Below are 12,455 nucleotides of genomic sequence, written 5' to 3'. Positions count from 1 at the left end.
TCTTGTTTGAGTTATTGCGCTTTGTTAATTTTCTTGTCCTGGCCATAATCTCCTAAACTATATTGTTCACAAGGCGACACATCCGACTCGCGTAGTGCTAGTTTAGTACCAAAATACGTATAAGATGGATGCAAAAATCTTGCTCATATAATGGTCACAATGAATCAAGCACATACATGTAGTTCTCTTAGTTTACTATCAACTGGAGATATGATCTGTTGAAAAAAATCTCATCATGGTTGTAATAGTTTGTTGTCCCTGTAATTTATGTACATGTAGTTTATGAATGCTGCTATATCATATTTATTCAATATTTTGAAGTTAAAAAATTGCAAGTCAAGACCTTGTTTACTTATTTATATAAAATGTAAACATTAATTGTTTTGTGTTTTGTTTGTTTAGATATTGATAGAGTATCAGGATGGCACATCAACTTCATTTAGAGAAGGAAAAATATAGACAGTGGGTAAAGGCTGGTTTAGGACTTGGATATTTAAAGGAGGGACTTGTACCATTCTGTAATGACATAGCTGACCAACAACATAAGGATATCTTACAAAACATTCGGTTTACAAAGTCACTATCATCAACTGTGACTTGTGGGGGCTGTCGAGTTGAAACTCTCAAGCCAGACCATAAGCCAGTACCTGGGAATGCTGGAAACAAAGTTTGTCCTCTTGGGCAAGTAAAATGCAACTGTTGCTGTAAGGGCAAAATTGCTTGTCCGAACAACATATGTGGCGCCATCTATGACTATATCGTGCAGCATCATGCATCTACACCACCTGCGCCAGACTGGAAAAATAGCGAAGCTCTAAATTGGTCAACAGACCCGTGGAGCATTAGCAAATGTTTTATAAATGCTCCTGGGTACAAGGACAAGACATCAGCAGTCCATACAGATTGTACAGGGTTACTGCATGTTGTCACAAATAACATATATTTTCATAATCATATTGGAGGCATTGCTACTGGACCAAACAATCTTTTTTCAAAGGTAAATACATTTGTATACTAAATATACCCTCAATTCCATCAAATTTAGGGTATTTTATGTATTCGATTACTCAAACACATATGTTTCTTGATTACTCAACTTGATTACTATCTATATTCAGCATCAAAAGCATCAAAAGCATAAAAATTGTATATTAAGCTATCAGTGTAATTATGTAAATAAGTGATGCACATCTAGAATAGTGTTACCCTGTTCCGTCATTCCGTCCTAAATCCGTCATTCTGTCATTCCGTCATCATCAGTTTCCGTTCATTATCTTAAGAACGGTTGCACACATTCAACTCAAATTTGACATATGGATATGTCATAAGAAAATACAGGTCAAGTTCGAACTTGGTTATGGTTCGATGATTTTTGGCAGAGTAATGCCCCTTTTACTTTGAAAATAATATGAAATTTCAGTTTCCGTTCATTACCTCCCCAACGGTACAATACATTCAACTCAAACTTGACATATGGATATGTCATGAGAAAATACAGGTCAAGTTCAAATTTGGTCATGGTTTGATGATTTTGGCAGAGTTATGCCCCTTTTACTTTGAAAATAATATGAAATTTTCAGTTTCCGTTCATTACCTCCCCAACGGTACAACACATTCAATTCAAACTTGACATATGGATATGTCATGAGAAAATACAGGTCAAGTTCAAATTTGGTCATGGTTCGATGATTTTTGGCAGAGTTATGCCCCTTTTACTTTGAAAATAATATGAAATTTTCAGTTTCCGTTCATTACCTCCCCAACGGTACAACACATTCAACTCAAACTTGACATATGGATATGTCATGAGAAAATACATGTCAATTTCGAATTTGGTCATGGTTCGATGATTTTTGGCAGAGTTATGCCCCCTTTACTTTGAAAATAATATGAAATTTACAGTTTCTGTTTATTATCTACCCAACATTGTTACATATTCAACTTAAATTTGACATATGGATATGTCAAAGGAATGGGCAGGTCAAGTTGGAATTCGGTCATGGTTTGATGATTTTTTGGCAGAGTTATGTCCCTTTCACTTTGAAAATAATATAGAGCATCTTAGAAATAAGCAGTTTAAGTTTGAATTTGGTCGTGGTTCTATGATTTTAGACAAACTTATCTTTCCTGAATGTTGGAAAATTTTGAACTTTCGGTTTCAGCACTCATATTTTTAGCCATTATTTTGGCTACAAATATGCAATACGCTATTTTTTAAAAGGTTAAGACTGAATAATTTCAGTGCCTTGAACATTGTATGAAAATGGTTTGTGTTAACATTGAAAAGTTTTAAGGGCTTTAAACTTAAAATGAAAAAAATAATTAATGCACCATCTGAAATTTTGGCTGCATGCGGGGGCATCCGTGGCATGATTAAAAAACATTATGGATAACATTTTAATTGAAGGTAGTTTGTTAATATTGACTTTTATGAGGTACATTATTATCTAAATGATTTGTGTTTTTGTTTTACAATCAAATGCATATAGAATCCGGTAAAAATATACATACATGTACATGTATCTTTTATCAAAATACCATTTCAGTATCCATTTACATGTATTATGTAAATGTATATAATTTCAACTAAACTTTTTTAAGCTCACCTGTCACAAAGTGACATGGTGAGTTTTTGTGATCGCTTTTTCGTTCGGCGTCGGTCCACCTATAAACTTTTACTTTAAACAACATCTCCTCATAAATCGCTAAGCCAATTTTATCCAAACTTCATAGAAATGTTCCTTTGGTAGTCAACTTTAAATATTGTTCAAAGAATTTAATTGATATGGCAACCGAAAGAAAAAAACTTTAAAAATATTCCTTAAAAAACCAAAAGAGCTAGAGCTTAAATATTTGGCATGAAACATAGTCAGTGTCTACCAAGTGTGTTCAAAGAAAAGCCCTGGGGTCAAAATTGACCCCACGGGTGGATGTCATTAATTTTCCTTATTTGTATATAGGAAAAACTTTAAAAAATCATTTTCAAAAAAAAAACCAAAGAGCTAGAGCTTAGATATTTCGCATGAAACATCTTCTAATGGGTGTCTACAAAGGTTCACATAAAGACCCGGGGTTAAAATTGGCCATGTCTCGGGGTCATTTATTTTCCTTGTATATGTATAGTAAATACTTAAAAAATCTTCATTTAAAAGACCCAAAGATCTAGAGTTTAGATACTAAGCATGAAATTTCTTCTAATGAGCGTCTACAAAGTTTGTTCAAATAAAAGTACTGGGGTTAAAATTTGCCCGGGGTCGGGGGTGGGGGTGGCATTGCTTTTCCCCGTTAATATGTATAGTAAAAACTTGTAAAAATGTTCTTTTGAAAAACCAAAAGAGCTAGAACTTCAATATTTATCATGAAACATCTTCTAATTGGTGGTCAAGGTCACAGCATGACCTTGCAGCAAAACCATGTCCGGCCCATTACTATGTTATTTGAAGTCAGATTTTACAACTATTTCACAGAAACGATCACCATATTGAGACAACATGTCGCCCGCAACATTTTGGTAGCTACCTTGAAGGTCAAGGTCACGGCATGACCTTGAAGAAAAATCGTTTCCAGCCCATAACTTTGTTATTTGAAGTTGAATTTTACAACTGTTTCACAGAAATGATCACCATATTAAGACGAGGTGTCTCGTGCAACTTTTTGGCCCCTACCTTTAAGGTCAAGCATGACCTTGCAGCAAAATTGTGTCCGGCCCATAACTTTGTTATTTGAAGTCGGATTTTACAACTATTTCACAGAATTGATCAACATATTGAGACAACATGTCACGGGCAAGTCGGTTGATATATCTCATTGAGTAAAGTGCAGTGCAAAGAACAGTAACTCTGCTTTGCCTAAGTTTGGAATTATCACACTTTGAAGTTTGTCTTGGACATTACTGTGAAACTACAAAAGATAAAATTTTCTGTGTCCAAAACCTAGTCGGGGAGCATCACCCGGTTCAACCAGCTCTTGTTGTTACAGTGGAAAGTTCAGTAATTCATGATTGAAACAATTAGGATACTTTCTTAACAGTTTTAATTCTCATCTAGTTTAGTTTAGCTTTATTGCTTAACACAGTAAAATTATGTGTGTCTGTTGAACTTAGTTTTGTTTTACATTCAATAGGTACGTCAGTATAGAAATGAAATTTTCCACTCTAGCAGCATGGAATTAGAAGAAAGTGAGGCTAATACTTACTTAGATGACATGATTGCAGTTCTACAAGATAATAAGGAACTTGTACATCAACCAGCTGCACAACAAGCTGTATTGAAACTTCAAGATGTAAGAGTATATATATTTGTAATAAACTTATGATATCAGTTTGAAATCTTTAAAGAGTTCACTGTTCAGTTATAATTATTTATATTATGAACATCTTTAAATTCAAGATACATTTTAGGGTAATCGAGAAAAAATTCTCAAAATGGTTTCATTTTTTTCAAAGTTGAATAAAAATTTCCTAAAATTCATTTACATTGATAAAAAAGTATGGCAATCAGATGACTTTACCACAGACCTATTTTAGAAATCCTCAGAAAATGTATAAGTTAAAAAAAGATCAATTGAGATCATTTTAAATTAATGTTTTGACCATATATATAATTTGTTGTATAGAATAGTAAGTGTTATATAGAGGATATTTGTTTGTTTGTGTGTAAGATGAAATTTTATTTCATCGAGTGGGCTTTAAAAACAGTATTCTCACGAGTGGCGAAGCCACGAGTGAGAATACTGTTTTTAAAGTTCACGAGATGAAATAAAATTACATCTTACACAACAAACAGACAAATTTTCTTTTTATTTTATGCTTAAAAACAAGTTAAAACGAAATTTCCATAATTTTTAACGTTAATATTAAAACTGTTTCCCCCACTGAGAGCCCCATTTATTCGGAATTTCTCATTAAAAAAAGAAGTCTTGAGCTGAAAAATAAGTCGCCCAATCAACATTAAATGACGGTGATATTTATTAATTTTATTAAAAAAATATGAATGATCGCTTGTTTTGATAATAAAAACAAACAATTCTTGTAGGAGAAAAAGTCCAACCATCCATCCATATTTCTGTTACTTAGTGCGAATTTATATTAGACCTGGCTTTGTAAATTGTAAGCGGCAGCCATTTTTTAAAGTTGTGTATTTCATGGGAGGAAAATAATTGTGAAGATTCAGAGGGATATAATTTGGAGTTGTTAGTCATACACATTTTTAAAAGAAAGAAACTTATTTGAGGATTGTAACAGACAAAAAATAAGTGTTGACAGATGTGAAAACATTCAGAAAAGGAGCTAGGAAAATGGAAAACTTGGAAACCTGCTCAAGAACGCTGGGTTGATTTAACTTATTCTTCGAGTTATGGCTGTCAATGCTTTTCAATTTTTCATTAAAGCATACGGCAGTTATTGCTCGTAGGATACTTTAATATGCCCAAATGTCATCAAGAGCAGTTTTGCATGGGGAAGGAATGTATTTTTGAGACTGTCAAAATGAAACAAAAAAACGAAATTTGGTGATTGGAATTTCATGAATTTGAATGAATAGAAGTAAGTTTTCTTCTTTTTATTACTTTTGACATTTAAGTTATTTATCAATTTCAGTTTTGCTTTTTCTTTAAACAGCCTGACATTGTCAGAATTGTCAGCAAAAATAAAATTGAGGTACCACATGGGGAAAATCTTAAAAAAGTAGTTTCGTCATTGAAAAGAGTGAAATTATATTTTGATAATTTTCACTGTGAAATTACCAAATATAATTTTCACGGATAAATCAGTAATCCACTGAAAAGCATAAAATAAAAATCACATAGCTACATTTTTATGAAAGAAAATATAAAAGAATTGTTATGTTTTCATTAGCTAAAGAAGAAAGACTTCATTATAACTACTGTAGACTTTGATGAAATTCTGGGACAAATCAAGGAAGAAATGAAAAAAGTTCTAAAATCAATTGAAGATGCTCCAACTAATGAGGAATATGAGGAGCTTAAAAAACAATCTGAAGAACATGAAACCCAGATATTCAAACTAAATGAGGTAAACGTAACATTTCTAGTGTTTATTTCCAGTTATATACTGGTGCATGCCTTGCATACAACAAATGTTTCTGGTTGATACTGGTACATGTATTCCACACAACCATGGTTTTAAGAGAACTGTTTGTTTCTGGTTGATACTGGTACATGTATTTCACACAACCATGGTTTTAAGAGAACTAATGTTTGTTTCTGATTGATACTCGTACATGTATTCCACACATCCATGGTTTTAAGAGAACTGTTTGTTTCTGGTTGATACTTGTATGTGTTTTCCACACAACCATGGTTTTAAGGGAACTGTTTGTTTCTGGTTGATACTTGTATGTGTTTTCCACACAACCATGGTTTTAAAAGAACTGTTTGTTTCTGGTTGATACAGGTATATGCACTCGCCTCCAGATTGTAAATAAAAAAATGAAGTAAAATTTCAAGGAAACAGTTAATACTGGACTAGGTTCAATGAATCATTAATTTTTCCAATTCCAAGCTTAAGTTAAATTTATTTTACAGCCAAGACATATTATTATATGATATAATTTATCAATTATTATTTTAGGACAACAAATAACTACAAATATCCAAGCCAAAGTAGCAAGTTTATTTCCCCATATGTTTGATACAATCCCAGATTCCGTGGTCGAAGGTCTTGATATTGTCCTGAACCATCACATGTTAAGAATTCGCAGGACAGAACATACCTAAAAGATCTATAAAATTATGATGCAAGTATATTAATCATATAAACTTGTAATCTGAACTTGGTAAACCAGGAGGTGCTTGAGGTCTGGTTGGTGGTGTGTCTAATGTCCTGGATGGCTCTACCTTAATGCTTACTGTGTGTTCATCTTAGAGATGTGCTGCCTCTGACCGCTAACAGTTTAACTGCAGGATACTTAAGGTTTCCGTATCTCCAAACATCCATCCACAAAACTGAATTCTATGATATCGCAAAATATGTTTAAAGTTTTTATGAAACTGATATGGCTAGATGGCAGTCTTTTTACTTCCTATTATGTGAAAAAATTAGTTCTTATTAGCAAATAAATTGACAAAAATATGGCAAGTAGAACAATATTTGAGATAACTCGAAAAGTACTGAAAATATTTTATAAAACTTAAATATGGTGATACAGCCCAAGTATTTATCATAAATAGTAAAATTATGTTCATGTATGATTGCACCAAAAATGTCAAAATGAAAAATTCTTAGTAGAGAAATCATCCTGTGCAATAAAATGATTTTCATTGACTGAAATTTGATTTGATGTTTTTCTAGATATATTCACTGTATGTGAAAGAGACTAACTGGAAATACCAATACATGTATATAACAATATACAATAGATAGTTTAAAAAAAAAACTGAATAAAACATAGTTATTTGCATTATCTTTTTATGTTGTAGGAGATAAAAAGACTCAAGGTAGAAGATTCTCCTCAACAAAAACAGTTAGAGTATGAAAAGGCAAAATCAGGTATGTGACAAATGTATATAGAATATGAAAAAGCTAATAAAGAAGGTATGTTATATAGAATATGAAAAAGGCTAAATCATGCATGTTATATAAAAGATGAAAAGCTTATATCAGGTATGTTATATACAATATGAAAAGACTAAATCAGGTATGTTATAAAGAATATGAAAAGCCTAAATTTTGTATGTTATATATAATATAAAAAGGCCAAATCAGGTATGTTATACAGAATATGAAAAGACTAAATCAGGTATGTTATATATAATATAAAAAGGCCAAATCAGGTATGTTATACAGAATATGAAAAGGCCAAATCAGGTATGTTATACAGAATATGAAAAGACTAAATCAGGTATGTTATATAGAATATGAAAAGACTAAATCAGGTATGTTATACAGAATATGAAAAGACTAAATCAGATATGTTATATAGAATATAAAAAAGGCTACATAAGGTATTGTATATCTAATACGAAAAGGCCAAATCAGGTATGTTATATATATAGAATACGAAAAGACTAAATCAGGTATGTTATATAGAATATGAAAAGGCAAAATCAAATATGTTATATAGAATATGAAAAGACTAAATCAGGTATGTTATATAGAATAAAATGAAAGGACTAAATCAGGTTTGTTATATATAATATGAAAAAGACGATATCAGGTATGATATATAGAATATGAAAACGCTAAATCAGGTATGTGATTTAAATAATAATGAAAAGGCTAAATCAAGTATGATATATAGAATATGATAAGGCGAGATCAGGTTTGTTATATATAATATGAAAAAGCTAAATCAGATATGTTATATAGAATATGTAAAAGCTAAATCAGGTATGTTATAAAGAATATGTAAAACCTAAATCAGGTATGTGATTTAAATAATAATGAAAAGGCTAAATAATGTATGTTATATAGGATATGAAAAGGCTAAATCAGGTATGATATATAGAATATGATAAGGCGAGATCAGGCATGTTATATAGAATATGAAAAAGGTAAATCAGTTATGTTACATAGAATATGAAAGGGAAAAATTAGGTATTTTGTATAGGACATGAAAAGGCTTAATTTTTTGATTGTTGTCATTAACTAGCTTCAGTCAGTTTAATATTTGTTGACTAACTGATTTGTCTTTACATTTCAATGAGGCCCCCTGTGATGTGTTCTATTTCTTTTATATATTTCTGTGATAATCTGTCCAGGCCTATACTTTTTTTTGTATCATTTACTCATTGATTTGTCCTTTATAATTTGATGTCATATTATCATTTAAATTACAGAATGGCGAGAAAAGCTGATAGAACAGTATCACAAAACCCTGCTGCAAGTTCCTACAACACCTTTGCAACCAAAAAGTGAAAAATGTAGCTTTAGTGAGATTTATATTAGACCCACAATAACCAAGGACATAAAAAGAGAAAAAGGTGAGACAGAGGAGGTGGAGGTTAAATCAATGTCCGAAATCTTCACAAAGGACGGAGTCCCCCAAAATTCTGTATATCTTCTAGGAGATGCAGGGTCAGGAAAAACTAGTTTTTGTAAATATCTGGTTAACTGTTGGTGTTTGGCACACAGTGAGGAACATGAAGCTGACAATGAAGATGGCAGTGGTAAACCTGAAGGTGACAGTGAAACACATGGAGGTGATGGTGAAAAACGTGGAGCTGGCAATGCAAATGAAGGTGGCAGTAGTAAACCTGAAGGTGATGGTGAAAAACATGGAGCTGGCAATGAAAATAAAGATGGCAGTGGTAAACCTGAAGGTGATGGTGAAAAACATGGAGGTGATGGTGAAAAACATGAAACTGGCAATGAAAATGAAGGTGACAGTGAAAAACATGAAGGTGACGATGAAAATCAAGGAGGTGTCAATGAAAATGAAAGTGGCACTGAAGAACAAGGAGGTGATAACGAAGGACATGAAACACATGGAGCTGGAGGTGTCAATGAAATTGAAGATGGCAAAGAGAAACACAGAGGTGATTTTGAAGAACGTGAAAAAAGAGGAAGTGACATTGTAAATGAAGAGGTAAAGGGGACACATAGTGGAGACATTGAAAACGAAGAGGGCAGTAAGACACATGGAGTTGTTAATGAGAAACGAGGAGATGAAAAACATTTGGGTGGCATTAAGAAAAATGGAAGTGACAGTGATGACATTCAGGATAACAGTGATGGCTTAATACACTCCGAATCTCACAATGATGACTCTGATGAGATCTTAACGGACTTTAAATTTAACATTTATGACTCTGAATATGATAGCAAAAGTTATGAACTGAAATTCAATGGTGTAAAAGAGATGAAGAAATTTGATTTTGTATTTTACATCCCTCTTAGACAGTATAATCAAAACATTGGCATTGATGAAATGCTTCTAAAACGTTATCAAATGAAAATGTTAAACACACTTCTTGAAGAGGAATCCTCTAGGGTTATGATTTTGCTTGATGGCTTAGATGAATGGTCCTCTGAAAATGTACCACAGCATAGCATCTTTAAGGAATACACAATAGTAACTACTTCGCGGCCATGGAAATTTCATGCATTAAGATCAAGTGATGTGGAGATTGAACAGTCGCTGAATCTGAAAGGGTTTGATTTTAGATGTGAAAGGGAAATGGTAGATAGAACAGTCTCACAATTAAATGTAAGCAGACATGCCAATAAAGAAGCTAGAGAATGTAGGGAAAATCTAGAAGAAAAGTCTCTTGAAAGTTTAAAAAAGGTACCAATTATGCTACAACAACTGATATGTCTATGTCTATGGTTTGATGGTAAACTCGATAAAACTTCAAGATGTGCCATCTACACCGGTATGTTAGAATTATTCTTTACATGGAATGACATGAAAACTACAGGAACAACTCGACTCATGAAGGGGACCCAGAAAGTAGATCTTCCTAAATATTTAGCCGATAAAACCAAATTAAGATTAAATCGCCATTTCATTTATGAAGTGTCACAGTTGGCTTATGAGACACTATTTAATTGTCCGAAGGATAAATCTTTGACCTTTGACATTTGTATGTTTGATGAACTAGAAATATCAGATGAAGTAAGAGAAACTTGCTTGAAACTTGGAATAATTACAGAAGATGAATGTCCAAGTTTATCTGTAGCAGAACCCCCAAGCTCATTGTTCTCTTTTATTCACAAGTTCAATGCAAGAATTTCTGGCTGCAGTGAATATTGGCATCAATTTCAATGCAAAAATTGGTTTGTTCAGATAGTACAGGAATGTTGAATTAGCCAACAATTTTAAAAAATGAGGTTTTTTCAGAAATGTTCAACAGTAAATGACATATTAGAGCAGTCCAAATGTAATTATTATGCTGTCTGGTCTAGAACCAAGATTAGCAACACATGTATCAAAATACATATATGATACTGTGTCGGAAGACTCTCGTGTTCAGGAATACAGGAGAACAATATATTATAGTGACTATTTATTTTTTATTGATTCTGAAACTAGATATATTGCTGATATTCAAAAGCTTATGTTTGACTCAATTGAAGAATTCAATGCAGCATGTAGTATAGGAAGTAATACTGTATTTTATATAGGAGATTTGGTCATTACTGAATGGTATCAGTATTGTGATATTGTTTGTTCAGGTATTGATCAGCATCAAATTGTTCCTGACTCTGTTCTGTCTATTACGGTAGACATCAACACAAAATATGTTAAATTTACAAAATATTTACCAATGTTTCATCATCTTGAAAAAATTGTGATAAGATTTAATTGTGCACCGATTGATGAGATTAACAATTGTGTTTCTGAGACAATTAAAGTAAACACTTCAACATTAAAATCTCTGTCTCTTGATGATGTCTCTAACACTGACAAGTATTACCCAGTGTATAAAACAGTTGTTAGTTACCTACCTAGTATGATCAATCTTGTAGCAATACGTATGAGTAGTATGAGTAGTTTAACAATGAGTCATGATGATACTACTACATTTTGTAATTTTCTTGAGGGAACCAGTCATCTTGAACAAATACATCTTGATAAAGTTAACTGTGAGTGTAGGAAGCAGCCTGATGTTAATTTATCAAAACATCAACAACTTCAGTACCTTTGTTTGTTTATTGCCGTTAATGTGATAGATGCTGGTACTACAAATCTTGAAATATTTACATTTATAGAATTGAAAGATAGTAATTATGAGAAAATATTTGATATTATTACAAAATCTTACAAATTAAAAGAACTTTTTTTGTATGGAGAATATAACAATAAATCTCAATTATATCATACCAACATAACAAATAGACTTGACACAGTATTACCATTGTTACACAATCTCAGTAAGCTTAAGTTATTGTATTGTACGTTAACAGTATTACCATTGTTACACAATCTCAGTAAGTTTGAGTTATTGAAGTGTAGGTTAACTGACAATATAATACAGTCACCTTTAGAGATGAAGAGTTTAAAGAACATTAAGCTTAAGGGTGTCATAATGAGTTTGACAACATGGCAGAAGTTTGTTGATAGTCTTCCTAGTATTCCTCATACTGTAGATCTGATTGTATGGGACTGTTATATAACAGGAGATGGTGAGGAGTTTAATGATGATATTTATACATCTGAATTACAAGGATTTATAGGAGGGAAGGGAAATGATGCTAGACAGTATGTAAAGGATAAGAATCAGTTATTTCATGTTAAATATGATTATGGTGATTTGTTTGAATTTTCAACAAAAAAGTGATAAAAGTGTCCATTTAGTATACATGAAGTAAACATATAGTGTTAAAACCAAATTATTGCGTAATAAAAGAGATGATGACTTGGATTTTCATTTTCAACAAAAAAAAAATGATCTGAATTTTTAACATAGTGAGAGAGAATACATTTAGTTAACATAGTGCTTAATTTGAATTATTTCATTATAAAAGACATAATTATTAAAATAAACATTATCAG

At 32.0% G+C, this 12,455-nt stretch overlaps 1 protein-coding gene across 1 annotated transcript; it reads left to right on the top strand.

Moving 5' to 3' along the window:
- Nucleotides 1-383: 383 nt before the first annotated feature.
- Nucleotides 384-12,161, top strand: LOC132753107 (uncharacterized; the record flags this gene model as incomplete). Its single annotated transcript, XM_060743529.1, has 7 exons — nt 384-997; nt 4,123-4,281; nt 5,855-6,031; nt 7,438-7,507; nt 8,797-10,701; nt 11,315-11,545; nt 11,867-12,161. Coding segments are annotated over exons 1-7 (3,413 nt in total), but the record flags the coding sequence as incomplete, so codon positions are not given.
- Nucleotides 12,162-12,455: the final 294 nt, after the last annotated feature.

This window comes from Ruditapes philippinarum, unplaced genomic scaffold (assembly GCF_026571515.1).
Source record: "Ruditapes philippinarum isolate M1 unplaced genomic scaffold, ASM2657151v2 ctg4868_1_1_1_1, whole genome shotgun sequence".
Taxonomy (NCBI): domain Eukaryota; kingdom Metazoa; phylum Mollusca; class Bivalvia; order Venerida; family Veneridae; genus Ruditapes; species Ruditapes philippinarum.
This window is presented reverse-complemented; position numbering and strand designations above follow the sequence as displayed.